We start from the raw sequence: 23,917 nt of genomic DNA on the forward strand, positions 1-23,917 counted from the left end.
TTGTGGCTACGCCACTGATTTCCATATATCATGCCTACTGCCACATCTCAACCTTTCTCCCTGCCTTTAACTTAGCTATAAAAGACAATACAATCAAAACCCCAGGAGCCTTCAATGCATACCACCCCATCCCCCAGCCAATATCAGCTATCCAGTAAAACTTCCATTATAACTGATGACATCATTCAACTAATTGTTCTATGTAGGAATAAAGTCCAAGTTCTACACAGGATTAACAAGAATCACAATATAAACCTTGTATCAAACACTCCATATTTCTCAGCCATGGTGCTCAGATATTTCCCCTTACAATTCATCATACCAAAACAAATTGAATTGTGTTATTAGCTCAAGAACTGTAAAACTCTCCTTCTGCTACGAGACACTTGCAAAATAACACAAAACCCTGTATAAAGATATGCAAAATCTGTACAGCTGACATCATGATAGCACTAACTCCCAGGACTAAAACTACAAGAAGTCGTCAGGGTGAACTGGCTCGGGTTGGATCTTCAGCAAGTGTCAATTTAACGGCATTCTTGGAGGATTCAACCAATGAAATCCCTGCCAGGGCTAAACTGTTAGTCACCTTTCTAAATGAAATGGACAAGTTAACAATTCCATGAGTTTATTTTAGGAAACAAAATCTCTATTATTCTGTTAGAAGATTATTCAGATCTTCTCTGATGTATCTCAAAACACCCGGGTTCAAAGGAAAATCTTTTTTGTGTTAAAAGCCAGAGTCTTAGCTCTGAGGGGTTCCTCTTTTTTTTTCCCCATTTCATTTGATTACATTTCAGGCGAAACAAAATATTTTCTTTGATTCTCTCTCAGGGAGTGCCAAAGAGATAATATTTCTAGATGTAATAAACGATTGCTTCGTGGAGCAACTGGTCCAGGAACTGATGAAAGGGGGAGCCATTTTGGATCTGATCGTTGATGGCATGCAGGGCATAGTGCGAGAGGTTGCAGTGTTAGGTCCCCTGGAAAACAGTGATCAAGTTTGATCTACTATCTGGGATGAACCTGCAAAAGAAATCTACTGTACCTGCATTTAATTTTCAAAAGGACGACTATAATAAAATGAGGAAAATGGTTAAAAGGATTGGCTGCTAAAGTTAGGCATGGATGTTATTCAAAAAGTACCATCTTGAAAGCCTAGACCAGATGCATTCCACGTATTTGCAAAGGTGGAAAGAAGAGAAAATGACAGCCAGCTCTTGGATTAAGCTCAGGATAAAGCAGCTGACAAGTTCCATGTAGATTTTTAAATCCTCAGCAGCTTCTGATGTAGGTAGTTTCAACTTTAATACTGCCCATCCGGTGCCTTCTGAGCTGTTTTTTAATTTCTAATTAAATTAATTAAGGGATAGAAACTAGGAAGAAAGTGAAGAACAGGGAAAAAAGAATTTCCATATTTCTTAGGAAAGTCGCAAGAAATTAAAAAAAAAAAGAAAGAAAGTTGGATTTCTGTGTGTTTCAGATCCCCAGCTGCCCAGCTTCCAAAGCTCTTTCTCCCAACTCCCTCCTTCCCGTGGCCTCCCCTTTCCCAATTCTTCCAGGATGAACAAGCCACCATGATATGACCTACACTCGATACTCGATCCCCCTTCCCAGTGTGCATTTCTACCAACTGACAGTAGGAGATGCATTTAATCTGACATCACCTCCTGCTGCCCTGAGACTGAATTGCACAGCTCTTACTGTGAGATTTGGCTCTGTGGCAGCGGGAGATGATATCAGATTTAACATGTTTCCTGCTGCCCTTCGTATAGGGATGCATAGTGGGAGGGTGACTGAGTGTGGGTAACCCACAGAAGCCCATTCAGCCTGGGAGGATGAGGAAGGTGGAGAACTGAAGGAAAGAAGGAGCATTGTCTACTCGTGCTTTTGCCCCTCCTTAGTAACAGGCCTGACATGAAATGACAATTTAACAAGAATAGTCAGTTACAGGCACCACACCCTTTCTTCTCTACTCATTCCTGTCATCAACAATTTCAGACCACAGAGAGGAAAAAAAGGCTTTTATTATTCACCTAAACTGAATCGATTCCCTCTAATTGAAGTAACATGATCAAATAACCTTTCTAACAATAGTTTGTAAAAGTGCTTTGTAACGTTTCTTAGGCACTAAAAGCTGTGCCCTGCATCCCATAAAACTGATTAAAAGGCCAAGCTTTTATCTTCTTATGAAAGTACACAGGAGAGCAAAGATGCAAATGGAGAAAAAAAACCCTGCTGCCATGGTAAATATATCCTTTATATTCCATCCAGAGTCCACGATCTGACTACTTCTAGACCAGTGCTTCTCAATCCAGTCCTTGGGGCACACCCAGCCAGTCAGGTTTTCAGGATATTCACAATTAACATCAGGGGTGTGCTGGTAAATTTTTAACAACAGGCTCTTTCTCCGCAGTTGGAAGGGCTAGGGGTGGCCGGGATGAGGGGGAGCAACACTTGCCTCTCTCTGCTCCCTCCCTTCGTGCGGGCACGCTAGGCATACCTTTGCTGGCAGCCAATACATGGACTGCCACCACTCCCAATGTTTTGCTCTGAGCAGCATGCTGAAACCTCACACATGCTGGAGAAGTCCCAGCCTGCTGCTCAGAGCTGGAAACAAGGAGCGGGGAGCAGCAGCAGTCTATTTACTTGGCTGGCAGGGCTCAGCATCCCCACCAGCAAAGTAAAAGAGAATTCAGCAGGGGGCCCAAGCCCACATTTTGGGAGCCAGTTGTTAAATTAGCCATGGAGGGCCCTACTTTAACAACTGGCTCCCAAAATTCTTAAAAACAACAGGCTCTTGCGAGCCTGTGAGAGCCTGCTCCAGCACACCACTGATTAACATGCATGAGAGAGATCTGCATACAAAGGAGGCAGTATAGGCAAATCCCTCTCATGCATATTCATTGTGGATACCCTGAAAACCGGACTGGCTGGGTGAGCCCCATGGACTGGTCTAGACCACACAGCAGCCGAGATGTCCCAGTCACTTTCCCTTTCATACTGTAGCAGTTTTGCAAAGGTGTCCTATTAAATCTCCATCCAGTTCTTCTGCCTGCAAAGGACACTTGTATCTCACACCAATATAAATAGATGTTACATCCCCAAGTCTTTATTCTCCCCCAATCCCCGCCTCCCACTCTCTTTCTCCTGTTCAGTTCTTGCTGACGCCCCAATCCCAAAATCCTTGTTTTTTCCTCCCACACCACTTATCCTCTCGTTGCTCTTCCTTTAATCCCCACTCAGTTAACTCCCACCCCCCCCACCCCACCCAGCAGTGACAGTCCTTCTTTCCTCTTTCAGTAATTGGAGGTTTGAACCAAGGAGAGCTCCACAGTACAGGTGATCACTGAACCATTCATCACAAGAGGGGACACTAGTTGTCATCGAACAGGTCTACATTACTACCTTGGTATTCCAAGTTTTAAAGGTGCCGAATACCCAGAATTAACGCCATACACATATACTGTTTTAAAAGCAGTACCACTGTGGTGATATGACCCCCTGCCAGTTCTGAATATCTCCTCCCCCCCCCCCCCATACTCTCTTGGATCTGCTATCTGGTTTTGCCTATGAACACGAAAATCTTAAATTCAACGTTTCAAGCTAGAAGAGTGACTGATTCAGACTGGATGCCTGTTCTGCTTTTGCCTGCACACTCCATATCCCAAATGAGATGGTCTGTGACTGTACCTCTAACCATGTATTCCCACTAATTTTCCCTGGGGTTTATTTTATTTGTTTTATTTACAGTGGTGGAAATAAGTATTTGATCCCTTGCTGATTTTGTAAGTTTGCCCACTGACAAAGACATGAGCAGCCCATAATTGAAGGGTAGGTTATTGGTAACAGTGAGAGATAGCACATCACAAATTAAATCCGGAAAATCACATTGTGGAAAGTATATGAATTTATTTGCATTCTGCAGAGGGAAATAAGTATTTGATCCCCCACCAACCAGTAAGAGATCTGGCCCCTACAGACCAGGTAGATGCTCCAAATCAACTCGTTACCTGCATGACAGACAGCTGTCGGCAATGGTCACCTGTATGAAAGACACCTGTCCACAGACTCAGTGAATCAGTCAGACTCTAACCTCTACAAAATGGCCAAGAGCAAGGAGCTGTCTAAGGATGTCAGGGACAAGATCATACACCTGCACAAGGCTGGAATGGGCTACAAAACCATCAGTAAGACGCTGGGCGAGAAGGAGACAACTGTTGGTGCCATAGTAAGAAAATGGAAGAAGTACAAAATGACTGTCAATCGACAAAGATCTGGGGCTCCACGCAAAATCTCACCTCGTGGGGTATCCTTGATCATGAGGAAGGTTAGAAATCAGCCTACAACTACAAGGGGGGAACTTGTCAATGATCTCAAGGCAGCTGGGACCACTGTCACCACGAAAACCATTGGTAACACATTACGACATAACGGATTGCAATCCTGCAGTGCCCGCAAGGTCCCCCTGCTCCGGAAGGCACATGTGACGGCCCGTCTGAAGTTTGCCAGTGAACACCTGGATGATGCCGAGAGTGATTGGGAGAAGGTGCTGTGGTCAGATGAGACAAAAATTGAGCTCTTTGGCATGAACTCAACTCGCCGTGTTTGGAGGAAGAGAAATGCTGCCTATGACCCAAAGAACACCGTCCCCACTGTCAAGCATGGAGGTGGAAATGTTATGTTTTGGGGGTGTTTCTCTGCTAAGGGCACAGGACTATTTCACCGCATCAATGGGAGAATGGATGGGGCCATGTACCGTACAATTCTGAGTGACAACCTCCTTCCCTCCGCCAGGGCCTTAAAAATGGGTCGTGGCTGGGTCTTCCAGCACGACAATGACCCAAAACATACAGCCAAGGCAACAAAGGAGTGGCTCAGGAAGAAGCACATTAGGGTCATGGAGTGGCCTAGCCAGTCACCAGACCTTAATCCCATTGAAAACTTATGGAGGGAGCTGAAGCTGCGAGTTGCCAAGCGACAGCCCAGAACTCTTAATGATTTAGAGATGATCTGCAAAGAGGAGTGGACCAAAATTCCTCCTGACATGTGTGCAAACCTCATCATCAACTACAGAAGACGTCTGACCGCTGTGCTTGCCAACAAGGGTTTTGCCACCAAGTATTAGGTCTTGTTTGCCAGAGGGATTAAATACTTATTTCCCTCTGCAGAATGCAAATAAATTCATATACTTTCCACAATGTGATTTTCCGGATTTAATTTGTGATGTGCTATCTCTCACTGTTACCAATAACCTACCCTTCAATTATGGGCTGCTCATGTCTTTGTCAGTGGGCAAACTTACAAAATCAGCAAGGGATCAAATACTTATTTCCACCACTGTATATTATAAGCACATAAGTGCTGCCACGCTGGGAAAAGACCAAAGGTCCATCAAGCCCAGTACTCTGTCTCTGACAGCGGCCAATCCAGGCCCCAAGAACCTGGCAAAAAACCCAAAATTTAATAACGATCAATGGACTTTTCCTTCAGAAATCTGTCCAGACCCCCTTTAAACTCAGCAAGGCCAGCTGCCGTCACTACCTTCTCCGGCAATGAGTTCCAGAGTCTAACTAGGCGCTGAGTAAAAAAAAACAGTCAGGTTCTCAGGTTCAGAGCCCGTGGGGCGGGGCTCTGGAGCAAACATGAGCCCTTGGGCTGCTGCCGAGGAGCGACAGCAGCAGGCAAAACCCACCAACCAACACTGGGTAAGCACACCGGCAGGGACTGCAGGCACTGCCCAGCGAACTGGAACACATGGACTGGAATCCCCTGGACTGGAGGACACAGAACTGGAACACTGGACTGCAATCTCCCGGACTGGAGGACACAGGACTGGAACACACACCGGACCATAACACACTGGACTGGAGCACACTGGACTGGTCCGTACAGCTTCACCTGCACTTAGCTACTAAGCCCCCCAGGAGTTGAGCTCCTGGGTTCGAGTAGCTGGCAGGACTTACTGGATACCGGATGACACAGGGACCAGGACTGGAAACAGAAGTGCTCCTAAACCTAAACTGATCTACGTGCTCCCAAGCCCTAAACCAGCAGGAGTGTTCCTAACAGTAAATTGACAAAAAGGACTTCCTAAGCCCTATACTAAACAGGAGCCCCTAAGCCCTGCTCAAGAAAGGGACTTCCTAAGCCCTAAACTAACAGAGCAGGGAACTAAACACAAAGCTAACACAGGTGCTACTAAGCACCAAGCTACAAGCAGAGCTTTACACTAATAAGCGAAACACAAAACTACCAAGCTACCTAAGCACTGCTCTAGCAAGCTAGATACAACTAACAAGGTGCTTCCCAAGCACTACTCTGGCAAACAACCAGAAGAGCTCCTAGCACTAAAAGGGAAGACAGGGGAGCCACAAGGAAAAAGAAGGGAGGCTAACACATAAGCCAAAAGTGATTCTAAATCACCAAACACCAACAGCAAAGACTGCAATGCTCCCAATAGCACAAACACCAGAAGTACTTCTAACAGCAAACTCTGCAGTGTTCCTAACAACACCAAACCCTGAAGTACTTCTATCAGCACCACAGCTTCCAAAGCCCTACACACAGCAATGCTTCCAAAAGGGAAAAGCAGGGGAACCAAACACACAAACACCAGTGCACACTGCACTAACACTAACCTGGACCTTAGCAAAAGCAAGCAGGGAAACTAGACACAAAGTCAGAAGTGCACACTGCACCACCCTACCTAAAGCAAACACCACCGTTGCAAAGGCTCTGAAGGAAACAACACCACTTCCTTATCAAGGCCCTCCCTGATGATGTCACACTCCCTAGACCTAGGCAAAAGCACACTGACCCAGAGAGGCCCAACCCACACCAATGCAACACTGTGAAGCACTTGAAGCCAGTACACCCAAAGAGAGGTAGAGCAACTCAGGCAACACACACACAGGTGCAGTATAGTGAAACAATTAGAGCCATGCTGCTGGAAGCTGCCAGCACAGAGAGACAGAGCCAGCTCAGAAAGGACAGAGAAAAGAAACAGAAGCCAGCTAAGAAGCTGACCCCCAGGAAAGAGGTAAGTTTGAGAGGGGTTCAGACCCCAATCATAACAAAAACTTTCTCCGATTTGTTTTAAACCTACCACATTCTAATTTCATCTTGTGTCCCCTGGTTCTATTATTGTTAGAAAGTGTAAACAAACACTTCACATCTGTCCGCTCTATCCCACTCATTATTTTGTAAACCTCTATCATATCATCTCTCAGCTGCATAACTACTATGAGGATTACAAAAATACACACATAATCATTAAATCCCCCCCCCCCCCCCCAAAACCTATTAAAACAAACAGAATACGGCCACATTCTCCTGTCTCCACTATGCAATAGTTTGTCTTTTCAGCCAACTATAAAATAAATTCAATTCTTCAAATCATAAATGCTTCCGCAAACAAATATGTTTTTAAAATTGGCTTGTAATTCCCTTTGGCAGCGAATTCCACAATCTTGGACCCACTAATGAAAACGTTTTCTGCCTTGTCTCTTCAAAGTGTATCTTCTGCAAAGCTGGAATAGATAATAAACTAGTCCCCACTGGGTTGTCTATCCCCTATCTCCTTCCCCCACCTTCTTCCACCCCCCTACTTCATACCCATGTCTCCAGCATCTACCTGCTGCGGCTCCTTTCTTTCCTGTCTCCCTCCCTCCTCCTATCTACCCCTGTCTCTCCCTTTTTCCCTCAGCCTGTTCCAATGATATCTTTTTAAAGCAAAGGTGAGGATTATTCCAGAGCAGTTGCTGCCATTGCTGCCAGCTGTTAAAGCATAGTTGAAATTCATGGTGCCAGATGTCTTGTATGCGATGTGAGAGGTCTGGGAAGTCTGGCAATGTAAGTTTCAGTGTCAGCCCAGACTGAAGGAAGGAATTGGCAGTAATGGTGGTAGGGCTCTGGAACAATCTTCTATTTTCTGTCCCAGCTTTCTCTTAGGTGAGGCCTAGGATCCATGATCGTCCTGGCCACCTCCTTCCCTAGGATGTTTCCCTTTCAAAATCTGAGGTCAGTGAGAACCTCAGTTGCAGAAGTGCTGGGGGTCATTAGAACCTTCTTCGCTGCAGGTGCATTGTACACAGGAATTCTCCATTCTGCTCTGTCATGGCTGAAAGTATTGGTGCATTGGGGGGGGGGGGGGGATATTAAACAAGACAAATTGTTGTATATAAAGTTAAGAAGGGACATATACAGAAAGGCAGATAGGGCCGGTAATAGGCACTCTGGTGCCCCCCTGCAATTTATCAGTAGGCACCTCCCCGTTCAGTATCTCCTTTCCTTTCTCCCCCCATTCTCCCACCCGCCTCCTTTTTCCAAGCCGATTATTTCTTCGACTTCACTCCCCTCCACGTCGTTCCAGTATCTCTTCTCTTTGAACCCCTAGCCCCCCCCCCCCCCCCACCATGCAGCGTCTCTCTCACCTGCACAGTGTAGCTTAAAAAAAATTTCTTTTCTCTAAACAGAGGGTTTCCAGTGCAGGAGCAATTCAAACATGCTGCCTTTGGCCTCCTTTGCAACTTCCTGTTTCTGCCTGGGCGGACCGTGACAGCAGGGGGAGAGTGCAGAGGAGGCCGAAGGCATAGTAAATGAATGACTGCAGATAAAGACCTGTACGGTCCATCTAGTCTGCCCAACAAGATACTTTATATCATGTTTGACTCGCTCCTGCACTGGAAACCCTCTGTTTAGAAAAAAAAAATCATTTTTAAGTTAGACCAGGCAGGTGCGTGAGATGCCGGATGGGGGTAGAGAAAAGGAGAAGATATGATGGCCCAGTGTGCGCCGTTTGTGATGTAACTCCCCTCCTGTCATGCATACCCTGCTTACCGTGTTCTGCTGGCCCTGTAGACAACATTAAGTACAGTGAACAAATCCTGCAAAGGTACAGAATTATTGCCAATGGCAAAGTCTAAATCTAGTCCCCGCACTCATTCCCTCAGTTTCATTCCTTAGGTGTGCTTGGAAATAAAGTAAGCGAAGAAAAATATTACCAGTTGATTCCTCTCTTATTGGTCTCACTTAATCAATATATTGCCTAACTTTTGAGTGCTAATACTTGCTTCCTGCAGTCAAAACAGAATGAGCAGGTCAGAGGGAACCTGTAAAACTACTATATCGTTCGGTTTAGTTTTCTGACTTTTACTACTGTGCATTCAAATAGATTAACATGACAACCACAGTTTTATTCTCAGGAAGAACCAAATTCACAGATTCCGTTTTTTGTCTTCAGAATTAATTCTTCTCAGTGGGATGGACTTTATTTTTCTACATTCGTTTTTTTTTTCTCACCAGTTAATGTAACATATTATATTTTACTTTAACCTAAATTTTAATTTTTTTTTTGAAACTTTAAATCACCTTGATGTAATATTTATGATTTGCAGCATATGAACTGTAAACTGTAGGTCCCATTTGTAATCTGAATCCTGTTGCTTTGTTGCCCTTTGTCAAGGTCCAATTTGCAGCGTGTGTGTGAATCGATTTGGCTGTCGTCCTGTCATGATGGTTGGAGGTCTTTTTGCTTCGTCTGGGATGGTGATGGCTTCGTTCTGTACCAGTATAATTCAGATCTACCTCACAGCTGGTGTTATAACTGGTAAGTGACACCAATGAATGTCCATTACCTTTGAAGATATTAGAAATTCTGACTAAGTGGCCCAAAACACGTTGGTTTTTTTTCTGAACTGCACAGAAGTCTGTCTCTTGTCTTCTGACCATGATGCCTCTCAGAGTTTGAATGCATGTGGACAACAAAGTCCCACAGAATCTACTTTTTCATCACAGTTCAAACCATAGGAGAGCTGCAGGCGGTCCCAAAAATTGCACAGAAAGTGTAGAAATGTCCTTAAAAATGAGAATCTATAAATTGATAAGCTGACATTGTCAGGAACTGGACAGAGTTTCTGTGAAAATGGCATTTAGTGCTCTGGTGTCTTTTTTTGAAAGTGTGGTAAGTTTGGGGTTTTTTTTTGCGCTTCCTGGGGTCCTTTTATGAAGCTGCATTGGCGTATGTTTTTGACAAACGCCGAGACACCCTTTTATTGCAGTGGGTAAAATCAAGTCTTTCTATTTTAAAAGAAATGTCCGTGTAGCAAGTGAAGCCATTTCGGGGGGGGGGGGGGGGGGGGGGAGCACTTCCGGGCTCCTCTGCCAACTTGGCAGTAACTGGACCACGCGTGGCACTGCCCAATTACTGCCAGGTACACAATGGCATGCACTTGGGGTGGGAACTGCTATCGGGCTGCTGTGATAGCCTGGCGGCACGTCCATTTTACTGAGTGGTAAACCCGCGTTGGACTTACCCTCCTGTGCATTAGTTGCTAAAAGTACTGCATAGCCTTGTGGTAAATGTAGGGACGTAGCCATCATCTGTGCTGCATTTAGTACACAACACTATGTTACCGTCTGCCACTCCACCATAAAGAAAGGAAAAAAGAGATCATGGCACTACTGTGGCAGTACAACCCCCTCCCCCTCAACACATCCCCTGGCTGAAACCCCACCCTCCCAAAATAGCAAATCCCGCTCTAGGCCCAAACTCCTTTCCCACACCTCAACCCCCTACCGGGACTTACCTGGGGTTGTATTTGTGATACCAGGTGACAGCGGTTCCCCCTCTACCCCCAAAATGCCCTCCATGACCCTTAGCAGGAGTCTTACAGTACTGCTTCTACGGGGCAGCCTTCCATGGAAGGAAACTACCACTAGTGATGATAGTAGTGCTGGGGCCTAGGTGGGAGCAAAGAGTGACTGTTTCCACTCAGGACCACCAATAAGGACCACTTGGTAGGTCCCACAAGAGGGTTGTAAGGTGTGGGGGGAGGTCCCAGGGGTGGGGTTGGATGGTGGGGGGCTCAGATCAGATGTGGGGAGATTGGATGTGCTGGGGGAGCACCGCTGTGCCACCTATTGTGTCAGCAGCTGTACCAATGGAGTTCCAGTAGCTTCCTATTGAGGTAAAGGTAGTAATGACCTGCTCGCTAGCTGTCACAGCAGGACAGTCCTTCGCTCTGCCCCAGTCAGGCCCACTTCCACATTAAGTGGGCTGTGTGGTTTTTTTTTTTTTACTCTGCATCAGCACAGGTCTGTGCTAATATCTATCAAGTGATACAACCTGCACTAGTTGCTTAATGCAGCTTATTAAAAGGACCCCTTTGTTCAGATTACATCCTATATAATAAAAAGCACCTCCAACGTTCTGAAGCTGACTCCATGGCACTTAAACCTTGAGGCATTCGTGCTCTCCATCTCATGAATTGACGTCAGTACTTCCTGGTACGTCACCAGAGACACTGACCAACCACATGAAAGCAGCACAAGGCACACCAATGGACTGATGCACACTGCCACAGACCTCCCTCTCATGTCCGACTTCAGACACCCGCCCTCTCCAACTTCGGAACTCCCCCTCCTCCCCGACCGACTCCCTCCCGAATCACCATGCCGCTACAAAAAAAAAAACCCAAAGCCTGCACTTACCAGCTGATCCCCCCTGCAGCGCAGCACTGACAGCCAGAGCCAAGGAAAACGCTCTGGCTCTGAAAACAGCAGCAGTCAGTCAGACAGGAACTAACTCCCTAACTCTCCACAAATTCTTTGTTTAAAATAAATTTTATGGTTCACAGATTTTTTTTTCAAAGTGAGGAGTGTTTTTAATTCCCTCCTCTTATAGACCTCTTTCTGACTCCGTCACACGGGGGACTAAAGGTACTTATTTCATATATCAGGTTCTGTATAGTTTCTCTAACCTCCATTGTCACCCAATCATAAGGGGGTGGCATTAGGAGCTGTAATTGAAAACTAATTCCCATAACTACTGCTTTCTGTCCAAAACTGAGTGTCACTTGTATGTGATCTACCTTAGGCTAAATGTTAGGTAAAAAGAAGATAGAATCAATAAAAATAGAGACAGAGATAGGTTTAGATAGATAGGTACATTTTATTTCTTACCCAAACACAGGTCTTCAAGTTGATACAAATACAGACATCAGATTCTGGTTTCATCCGCACAGGGCTTCGCCGTCTGACAGAAGCTTTGGAGAAGACTCTCAAACTAAGCCAAAATCTGCCATCTTTTATACTCTATCCTCTCCATAGAAGTGAATGGTGAGAAACCTTGCTCCTAATCTTTCTCACTTTCTGAGATCATACTTTCCCATGCGATCTGCTATCTGATGTGCCCACCTCCTTCCGTTCTCAGCTACTGCTAATTATCAACATGTTTTGGGAAGCGTTGAGATAACAGTTTCACATCTTCCGGCTGCAATACTTTTCATACCATCTCATGAACTCTGTATTACCTCTGTATCATTGTATACCAAAACTAATAAGCTCCATTTTATTCATCTGATCTTTCATTACAGATGCTATATTTGATTTAAAAATTGTACCAATTTGTGGCAGGACTCATTGTTCAGACCTGCTTTTTGCAGATTCTCAAATATTAAATCATTTCAGTACTTTTTAGCAGTTTAGGCTGTTTAAGGTATGTAAATTGACCCACCACTATTCCAGTGGATGGATCCCAAGCGGGGACACATATTAACTTACAGGAAATGCAAGTCCTTGCTCAGCCAGTCATAGATTTTTAAACCTAGCTGGTATTTTTACAGCCTGAGTCCTAAAATCTGGCCTTCCACCCTTCCGGTGGGCATCCAGTGAGGGCCTCTTGCTGTAGTATAATTATACAGGAGAGAATGAGAGAGCCAAGCAGAGAGCACAGAATCCTGTCAGATAAGAGTACAGGGTGAGGCAGGGACCTTGAAGTAAGGTATGCCCCCAAGGGTGAGGGAGGGAGGGAGGGAGGGGGGGAGAGTGACCCTGGAACTGGGAGGTACGGAAGCCCTGGTTCTGGGAGGGAGGGGTGGAGGGCGGCCCTGGAACTGGGAGGTACGGAGGCCCTGGAACTGGGAGGGGGGGGGGGGAACCTGGAACTGGGAGGGAGTGGGGGAGGGGGATGACCCTGGGAGGGAGGGGGAGAAAAACCCTGGAACTGGGAGGGAGGGGGGAGGGACGACCCTGGAACTAGGAGGGAGGGGGGACGACCCTGGAACTAGGAGGGAGGGGGGGCAACCCTGTAACTGGGAGGGAGGCGGGGGCCCTGGCACACACTCTCATTCTCACAGACACACTCTCTCTCTTACAGACACACTCGCACCCAGTCTCACTCTCTCTCTGTAATACACACACACTCACACATTCACTCTCTCTCTCTCACACAGTCACTCTCTCAAACATACACACTCCTAGGAAAACCTTGATAGCGCCCGTTTCATTTGTGTCAGAAACTGGCCTTTTTCCTAGTTATATCATAAAATAAACAATTTTATGGTATAATGTAAATATATTTTTGGTAGCTAGGATTCCTTATCTCTATGTTTCTGTCCAGGAAATTTGTACAAAAGAATAATATGATGGACCCTGTGTAGCTATTAAGGTTTTCTTTTGCTATCTGAGTCTAACTATGGTAGCTCATTCTAGATTTAATTCTGTTCAACCTTGATATTCTCCGGAGTTATTGGCCTTGGTAAACTTGCAGTAAAGAAATCAGGATGAGTATGTGAAAAGGGGGAAGAGCACACCGGGGGCTGCATACGTTACAAACGATGTTCCCTCTAAGTGGAGACCGTGAGCAATTGCTCATACATCATAGGAGTGTCATTCACAAAATTACCGACCCGACTTTCAAACAGAATTAAACTATAAAAATTAATTAAACTAAATCAATTACCGACCCAATTTAAACAAGTTAGTACCTAATGGTTTGTGTGGTGAGTTGTGGACCTGGGGAACTGGATTGGATTCTTGCTGCTGTCTAACAGTCAGGAGAGGGTTGAAATCCTAGGGAACTGTGTTCCATTTCCTCTGCAGCTCCATGTCAGCCTGGGCAAGTCACTTAGCCCTCCATTGCCTCAGGTACAACATAATACTAGATTGTTAACTCATTAAGGACAGTACCTGAAAAACAAAATTGTAAACCGCTGAGGTCCAGGCTGTATATAAATACTGGAAATAAATAAAGGGAAGGGGAAAGGGAAATGGGACTTGATATACTGCCTTTCTGTGCTATTTGCAACTACATTCAAAGCGTTTTACATATATACAGGTGTTAAGTGACTTGCCCACAGTCACAAGGAGCTAAATACACGAAACGGTCTATACCAGTGATGGCGAACCTATGGCACGCAGAGCCCTCTCTGTTGGCACGCGCGCTGTCGCCTCAGCCAGTTCCAGCCCCCCCCCCCCGCCCCGCCCTCCGAGCACCAGGGCCCACCTCTGAATAAAAGTCATACCTGGTCAGGGTTAAGGCGGGGTCCGGCAGCAGCAGCAGTAGTGAAAAGTGTGCTGACTCGGCGCACCTTCAGCCTTCCCTTCTGTCTCTCAAGCTCTGGTCCCGCTCTCATTTCCTGTTTCTGCAAGAGCGGCACCACAGAGCTTGAGAGACAGACGGGAAGGCTGAAGGCGCACCAAGTCAGCACGCTTTTCACTGCTGCTGCCGCCATCGCCGACGCCGCCTTAACCCCGACCAGGTATGACTTTTAAATTTCGGAGGGGGGGCCCTGGTACTCGGATGGAGGGAGGGCGGGCTGCTCTGGAAAAGCTTTTGTCTTTGACGCCATTGGTTTTCCTTGTCAGACCAGCCTCCATGTAGGGTTGCTGGTGTGTTTTCACTATGACAGCACTGCAGGATTAAATAAAACACTGTTCCGTTTGTGGGCCACAAAGATTGGCTACCACAATAGTAGGAAAATGCTGATAGGAGAGAGTCATTGAATGAGCAGCATTCTGGTTCCTCCCACGACAACCCTGGAACTGGGAGGGAGGGAGAGGGGAGGGGGGATCCTGGCCCTGGAACTGGGAGGGAGAGGGGACCCTGTGGAACTCAGAGGGAGGGGGGATCCTGTTGAACTGGGAGGGAGGGGGACCCTGGAACTCGGGGGGAGGTGGAGGGGGAAGAGGGAGGGGGAATGGCACTTTGCGATAAATAATTAGATTTTGGGTTGCTGTTTGGGCACTTGGTCTCTGAAAGGTTCGCCATCACTAGTCTATACTGTTTCTTTGTCACTTCCAGTATTACTACTACTACTTATCATTTCTATAGACATATGCAGAGCGGTACACTTGAACATGAAGAGACAGCCCTTCTTAACAGAGCTTACAATCTAATCAGGACAAACAAAACAAATAAGGGAAATACGTAAGGTGGGAATGATAAAACAGACATGGGTCACAATTCCAGTCTCATGAAATGCATTGCTAATACTCATGCTCAAAAATGTTTGTTCTTTAAAACTTGTTGCTCACACGAAAAATGCTTTGCACACAGCAGGCCACTCCTTAGAGGGAACATTGATTACAAAATTCCGAAATGAACCCACTTCATTGGTTGAGGCTCACAAAGTGGAGGAGTGGCCTAGTGGTTAGGGTGGTGGACTCTGGTCCTGAGGAACTGAGTTCGATTCCCACTTCAGGCACGGGCAGCTCCTTGTGACTCTGGGCAAGTCACTTAACCCTCCATTGCCCCATGTAAGCCGCATTGAGCCTGCCATGAGTGGGAAAGCGCGGGGTACAAATGTAACAAAAAAAAAAGACTAACGGTACCACACACACATTTAACCTAAAGGGTTTTCTCCTTTAAGCAGATGAAATGACGATGTAGCAATTCTGATATGTGACTGTTCTTTTTCTGGCTAGGCCTAGGTCTGTGACATAGAGCCATAGCCACAATCTTAGTCAGACCAGAAGATTTTTAATACTGTGAGATGTGTATTTTCTTTGTTTTATTTCAGGATTGGGTCTGGCACTCAACTTTCAGCCCTCACTCATCATGCTGAATCGATACTTTAACAAACGTCGACCTTTGGCAAATGGCTTGGCAGCTGCAGGGAGTCCAGTGTTCCTATCTTCTCTCTCCCCTCTGGGGCAGATATTTCAATATCAATATGGATGGCGTGGTGGCTTCCTCATTCTGGGTGGAATGCTTCTGAACTGCTGTGCGTGTGGAGCTTTGATGCGGCCTCTGGAACCTCCAAAGACATCAAGAGAAAATACCAAAGAGATTGCCCAGAAAAAGCCCAGAAAACTCCTTGATTTCAGTGTCTTCAAAGACAGAGGCTTTGTCATTTATATGGTAGCTGCAACCATAATGGTTTTAGGCCTATTTGTGCCACCCGTGTTTGTTGTAAATTATGCTAAGGATATGGGGGTTCAGGACACAAAAGCAGCTTTTCTACTTAGTATTCTTGGATTTGTGGACATCTTTGCTCGACCTACTTGTGGAGTGGTTGCTGGTCTGGAGCGGGTTCGGCCATATTGTATCTATCTTTTTGGCTTTTCTATGTTTTTCAATGGTTTTGCTGATCTCATGGGGTCTTTGTCTGATTCATATGCTGGTCTAGCAGTTTTCTGTGTTTTCTTTGGCATTTCCTATGGGATGATTGGAGCTTTACAGTTTGAGGTTCTTATGGAAATTGTTGGAACACAGAAGTTTTCCAGTGCCATCGGATTGGTGCTTCTGTCAGAAGCTGTGGCTGTTCTGATTGGCCCTCCTTCAGCAGGTAAGTATTCAATTTTTATAACATTTATTGTTTTGCATATTCAGTGAAGCTGTCTTCGTCCTAGTTTATAATTTTAGGAGAAAATTGGCTAGCCCAGTCACTCAGATGACAATTGCTCTGCATCACTAAAGCAAAAGATGTCCTGGTTGATTCTCATCAGATCTGGGAATGTTGTGAAAGCAGGCATTTACAACTCCCCTCAGATTGTGAGAAGGAAGTTGTGCTCATCACTTGGGAGCAAAGTCTAAATATTCAGAGTGAGAGTTCATGAATGGAGAGCCAGGCTACTTGGCCCCTAACACAGGATAGTCACTGCAGTGACTCAGGGGGAAAATCCTGGGGTTATGGAAATGAAAGCTCATGGAGCCAGGTCCCATCCTGGTTCTGATTGAGCAGGAACAGAAGAGAACTGCCAGTTCAAAAAATAAATGTAGCATAAAAGCAGAAAAATAAAGCCATTTACCACAAGACTGTGGTCGACAATGACAGAAGATTTGTTTAGTTGTGACAGAGAAGATGACAATTCTAACACAAAATGTGGCAAACTCCAATGTGGGAGGAGATCCGCCGACAAGCGGAGAACTCAAACACCCCACGGTAAAAATAGAAGAAAGCAAAAAGTGGGAGAGCGACCAAGGATGCCAGAACCTAGAGGATGTTCGTTAATAAAGAATTTTATTAAAAGTTTTGAAGACTCGACACAACGTTGTGTTTCGGCCGTCAGGCCTGCATCAGGAGTCTGCTGTGCAGAATGCTGCAGAGCAATAATGATGGAGATCCTTTGAAGATCTCACAGCAATCTCTTGTGCAGAGTATTACTGGATGACATAAAGGATGAGGGCAGAGCGGGACAGGGCAGGCAGGGCTTGTGAGCTAGACCACTTCGGCTGGTGGGGCTGGGCACCCCTGTCAGTACTTGCACAGGTGCCACAACTTTGGAGGGGGCCTGAGCACAGGGTGAAGGGGCACAGGCTTTGATGCTATGACTACCTACGCTCCTTTTGAAGAATCATCCTTTATGTCATCCAGTAATACTCTGCACAAGAGATTGCTGTGAGATCTTCAAAGGATCTCCATCATTATTGCTCTGCAGCATTCTGCACGGCAGACTCCTGATGCAGGCCTGACGGCCGAAACACAACGTTGTGTTGAGTCTTCAAAACTTTTAATAAAATTCTTTATTAACGAACATCCTCCAGGTTCTGGCATCCTTGGTCGCTCTCCCACTTTTTGCTTTCTTCTGCAAACTCCGATGTACCTTCTTGAGTGCTAAATTCCCAAACACAAAGAATCAGGCCATATTCAAGGGAGAATATAACAAGTTATTGCAACTCTATTTATGTAAAGTAAATAGTATAAATTGTTCCACAGCAGGTGTTTCACATCTCTTCATTCATAGTGTTTCTGACATTGGTCACATAGAAATACCACTTGTGAACTACAGCAGGATTGATGTATTGGATGTTTCTCCATCGGAAACAAAACACAAAGCATTAGGATATGTCCTGACCATTTAGGGACAGAGACAAGTAAGAATTTGTTGCTGATTCTTTTATTAAATTTCCAAGTACTGTTGGTAATAAACTGGCCAATGATTGTGTGTCTGTGAGAATCCTTATGCTTTTTATAGCTTCTCTCTTTTACGCAATTAAGGGCCATGTTTGCTACAGCTTAGTGTGTGTTAATAGACATTAGTTCTAGTTAGTGGTTAGTCACTGCTATAGTTACCAGTCAGATGTACATTCTGCAGTGCTAGTTAGTGGATAGTCACTGCTATAGTTACCAGTCAGATGTATATTCTGCAGTGCTAGTTAGTGGTTAGTCACTGCTATAGTTACCAGTCAGATGTATATTCTGCAGTGCTAGTTAGTGGATAGTCACTGCTACAGTTACCAGTCAGATGTATATTCTGCAGTGCTAGTTAGTGGATAGTCACTGCTACAGTTACCAGTCAGATGTACATTCTGCAGTGCTAGTTAGTGGATAGTCACTGCTATAGTTACCAGTCAGATGTACATTCTGCAGTGCTAGTTAGTGGATAGTCACTGCTACAGTTACCAGTCAGATGTACATTCTGCAGTGCTAGTTAGTGGATAGTCACTGCTATAGTTACCAGTCAGATGTACATTCTGCAGTGCTAGTTAGTGGATAGTCACTGCTATAGTTACCAGTCAGATGTACATTCTGCAGTGCTAGTTAGTGGATAGTCACTGCTATAGTTACCAGTCAGATGTACATTCTGCAGTGCTAGTTAGTGGATAGTCACTGCTATAGTTACCAGTCAGATGTACGATCTGCAGTGCTAGTTAGTGGTTAGTCACTGCTACAGTTACCAGTCAGATGTACATTCTGCAGTGCTAGTTAGTGGATAGTCACTGCTACAGTTACCAGTCAGATGTACATTCTGCAGTGCTAGTTAGTGGATAGTCACTGCTATAGTTACCAGTCAGATGTACATTCTGCAGTGCTAGTTAGTGGATAGTCACTGCTATAGTTACCAGTCAGATGTACATTCTGCAGTGCTAGTTAGTGGATAGTCACTGCTATAGTTACCAGTCAGATGTATATTCTGCAGTGCTAGTTAGTGGTTAGTCACTGCTATAGTTACCAGTCAGATGTATATTCTGCAGTGCTAGTTAGTGGATAGTCACTGCTACAGTTACCAGTCAGATGTACATTCTGCAGTGCTAGTTAGTGGATAGTCACTGCTACAGTTACCAGTCAGATGTACATTCTGCAGTGCTAGTTAGTGGATAGTCACTGCTACAGTTACCAGTCAGATGTACATTCTGCAGTGCTAGTTAGTGGATAGTCACTGCTACAGTTACCAGTCAGATGTATATTCTGCAGTGCTAGTTAGTGGATAGTCACTGCTATAGTTACCAGTCAGATGTACATTCTGCAGTGCTAGTTAGTGGTTAGTCACTGCTACAGTTACCAGTCAGATGTACGATCTGCAGTGCTAGTTAGTGGATAGTCACTGCTATAGTTACCAGTCAGATGTACGATCTGCAGTGCTAGTTAGTGGTTAGTCACTGCTACAGTTACCAGTCAGATGTACGATCTGCAGTGCTAGTTAGTGGTTAGTCAGATGTACATTAATCTTTAAAATAAATGCAGTGTAGCATGTACTATATAATAGTGTTGTCTTTCAAGTAAACCTTGTAAATACAAACACTTTAAGCGTAAAACAGAAAACAAAAGCTGCTTCATTTGATAATCTCATGACAGATGAAATAGAACAAAATGTCTATAAATATTCCAAGCGGATATTAATATAAAAATTAGTCTAAAGTGTAGACTGCATATAATTCAAAACTAATATTGGGAACTTCATATCAAATACTGCATTAAAAAACTATTAGTCTGATATTAACTTCAGTGGTGAGCACTAAATCCAGATATCCACTGCTGGGATGTTTTCAGTGACCAGCATTGAATATGCAGTTACCTTTTAGCCGGTTATCGCTATTTGGACTTAGCCAATTATGTTCAAACTGATCGCTCCCGTGGGCAGACACTTGGGCTGCGGGATGGCTGTGATTTTAATTAACTTAGCGGGGATGTGTGAAAGGGCATTTCAGCGGCGTCTGCAGTCTGGCAGTGATTTGGAGGCAGTATGGCTGCAGTCCTGCAGTGATTTTTGGATGCCCTTTGTGGCAGGAGACTGGCTCCTTTGCAGACGTCCTCGGGGTGGTGTTGTATAATGGGGACCATTTTGTGCATGGAGCAAGCATGTGTCCTCCCACGTGGGAAGAAGCTGCCATTTTAATGTCCTAAACGCAATGTGTGCTGGAAGCCATCTTATCTAAGGAGTGGCACTATTGAGCTAGCTAGTGGAGGAGTGGCCTAGTGGTTAGAGCAAGTCACTTAACCCTCCATTGCCTCAGGTATAAACTTAGATTGTGAGCCTGACTGAAATACCCAGTGTACCTGAATGTAATTCACCTTGAGCTACTACTGAAAAAGGTGTGAGCAGAATATAAATAAATATTTGGGGTCCTAAGCAGTGTTCTCTCTAAGGAGTGACCTGCTGCGTGCAAATTTATTTCCGAGTGCGCATCAAAAATAGCCCAACAGAATTGTGGAGGTCCATCTTGTTTAGATAATATGGGTTTCCCCACCCCTCCATCGGGACTTTTTGTGAGGACGTCCTCAGCAAAACTTGGGCATCCCTTTCGATTATGCCCTTCCACGTCTATCCCAGTATGGCAATACTTACGGACTTATGTTTATTGTTTACATTTGTTCTTTACAATTGTTGTTGTTAGGCTGTCTACATACAGCTAGGATTGGAGTCTGAAGAATTACAATCTCCTAGGTTCTTATTTCCAGTTCTCTTACTGTAACCTGCATTGAACCAGAATTTTGATAATTGTGGAATACTGTCAGTGCAGATAAGGAAGGTAGTGTATCAAATCTTTCAGTAAACGTAAACATGACAGATTCCTGTTGTATATGGATTTTAAATGGTATATTACGACTAACTGGTCTCCTTTTTGAAAATGTGAATATATATGAAACACATCAGGAAAGCTAAGGTGCCTGTACTATGAATTTGGCTCTGGTGTGTCACATTTTTTAATTTAAAACTTTGAAAAAAATAATTTTAACTCTTGAGTTGTGTTCCATAGATATTTTGTTCAAAGAATAAGATAGAACATATTTATAAAAGATTTTGGTCTACTAATAGCTAACCAAAAATATATCACAGAGGTTCTAACCTAAGAAAAATATAATAAGAATCTCACATATCAGAAAAATTCAAAACATCACATTATATGAAAGACATGAGAGTATATGAAAAAAATAAAAATGAATATGAGAAAGATTGGTGCTCAGAATTATGGAGGGAAGATTAACCAAGCAAGTGGTAAATGCCAGATTCAATCATTGCACCAAACCCTAGTAGTAAATCAAATCTAATAGAATCAATAAAGCTTAAACAGCAACTCATCAGTGTTCCAGAACAGATGTTAAATCTCCAGTGCAGAGTCGTAGTTGTACTTTCGTGCAAGTCCAAATCTACAAGATGACTTCTAGGGTAGTGCCAAACAAACAACTTCACCGTTGATTGATCATCCACTTGAAAAGTGTTCATGCAATAAAGTCTGATTCTTCTGTGGGATCACTGCCGACCCTTCTCTTTTGTTCCTTCTGTTGAAGCCACTGGTGAAACACACAATCATATTGAGGAATTGAAGAACTGTGGACTGTGTTTTTATGAGTATGGACCTGTGAGCACTATTGTATGAAGACTTTTCTAGTGAATGTAAACTGCCTATTGGGCTAATTTTCAAAAGAGAAGGGAGCCCATCTTTCGACACACATTGGGAGATGAGCATCCTTCTCCTAGGGTCGCCCAAATCAGCATAATTGAAAACTGATTTTGGGTGCCATCAACTGCTCTCCATCGCGGGGACGACCAAAGTTCCCGGTGGCATGTCGGAAGCATAGCGAAGGCAGGACTGGGGCATGCTTAACACATGGGCGTCCTCAGCCAATAATGAAAAAAAGAAGGGCGTCCCTGACGAGCACTTGGCCGACTTGGACTATTTTTTCTTGTGACCAAGCCTCAAAAAGGTGCCCGAACTGACCAGATGACCACCCCTTACTCTCCCAGTGGTCACTAACCCCCTCCCACCCTAAAAACAAAACTTTAAAAATATTTTTTGCCAGCCTCTATGCCAGCCTCAAATGTCATACCCAACTCCCTGACAGCAGTATGCAGGTCCCTGGAGCAGTTTTAGTGGGTGCAGTGCATTTTAGTCAGGCGGACCCATGCCCATCCCCCCCTACCTGTTACACTTGTGGTGGTAAATGTGAGCCCTTCAAAACCCACCACAAACCCACTGTACCCACATGTAGGTGCACCCTTTCACCCCTTAGGGCTATGGTAGTGGTGTACAGTTGTGGCGAGTGGGTTTTGGGGGGCTCAGCACACAATGTAAGGGAGCTATGCACCTGGGAGCAATTTTTGAAGTCCACTGCAGTGCCCCCAAGGGTGCCCGGTTGATGTCCTGGCATGTCAGGGGGACCAGTGCACTACGACTGCTGGCTCCTCCCATGACCAAATGGCTTGGATTTGGTCGTTTCTGAGATGGGCGTCCTCAGTTTCCATTATCGCCGAAAACCAGGGACAACCATCTCTAAGGACGACCATATCTAAGTTTGGCCTAAATGTTGAGATTTGGGCGTCCCCAACCGTATTATCGAAACGAGAGATGGACGCCCATCTTGTTTCGATAATACGGGTTTCTCCGCCCCTTTGTGGGGACGTCCTGCGAGGACTCCCTCAGGAAAACTTGTGCGCCCCATTCGATTATGCCCCTCCACGTGTTAGCTGTCTCCCCATAAACCGGATTTTCAATGCAGAAGCCTGGGCATCTCACCATCACAGAATGAATATTTACCCCATAGTTCCTAAACAATCTTAAGCCAAATGGTAACAAGTTCCAGATTTTAGCCATCTGGAAAGGGGATGGGACTTGATATAACGCCTTTCTGTAGCTGCAATCAAAGCAGTTTACATATTATGTACAGGTACTTATTTATACCTGGGGCAATGGAGGGTTAAGTGACTTGCCCAGAGCCAAAAGGAGCTGCAGTTGGAACCAACCCAGTTCACCAGGATCAAAGTCCGTTGCACTAACCACTAGGCTACTCTTCCACTAGCAACATTCCATGTAGAATCTGAAATACAAGCAACAGGATCTCAAATAGTAGCAACATTCCATGTAGAATCTCAAATAGGAAAAGGGAAATGGGACTTGATATACCACTGTTCTGTGGTTTTTGCAACTACATTCAAAGCAGTTTACATAGTATATACAGATACTTATTTGTACCTGGGGCAATGGAGGGTTAAGTGACTTGCCCAGAGATACAAGGGGTTTCAGTGGGAATTGAACCCAGTTCACCAGGATCAAAGTCTGCTGCACTAACCACTAGACTACTGTTCAAATAATTTTATACTAGCCGTTAAGCCCGTTAAAACGGGCGCGTATTGGAATGTTTTTTTTTCCCAAGGCCCCCCTCCCGTTGCAGCTGCAAGGCCCCCTGCCATCCTTCTTCCCTCCAGTCCTCCCCCCTTCCCAGCTGCAAGGCCCCCTGCCCGCCCTCCCTCCCTCCCAGTTCCAAGGCCCCAGGCCCTCCCCCCAGCTCCCAAGGCCCCCTTCCCTCCCTCCCAGTTCCAAGGCCCCCTGCTCTCCCTCACAACTGTAAGGGCCCCATTCCCTCACAACTGTAAGGGGCCCCCTGCCCTCCCTCCCAGTTCCAAGGCCCCCTGCCCCCCCCGTGCCTTCTTCCCAGCCAGCTGGAAGGCCCCCTTCAGTCCAGCCCTCCCA

The 23,917-nt window shown here is 45.1% G+C and overlaps 1 protein-coding gene across 1 annotated transcript in view; it reads left to right on the forward strand.

Moving 5' to 3' along the window:
* Window positions 1-23,917, forward strand: part of SLC16A3 (solute carrier family 16 member 3) — a 70,969-nt gene that overhangs the window by 43,682 nt on the left and 3,370 nt on the right. Inside the window, exons 3-4 of the mRNA XM_030205197.1 lie at window positions 9,467-9,610; window positions 15,804-16,571. Coding sequence (XP_030061057.1) covers window positions 9,467-9,610; window positions 15,804-16,571 — 912 coding nt within the window. The remainder of the gene's footprint in view (window positions 1-9,466; window positions 9,611-15,803; window positions 16,572-23,917) is intronic.

This window comes from Microcaecilia unicolor, chromosome 6, assembly GCF_901765095.1.
Source record: "Microcaecilia unicolor chromosome 6, aMicUni1.1, whole genome shotgun sequence".
NCBI classification, from domain to species: domain Eukaryota; kingdom Metazoa; phylum Chordata; class Amphibia; order Gymnophiona; family Siphonopidae; genus Microcaecilia; species Microcaecilia unicolor.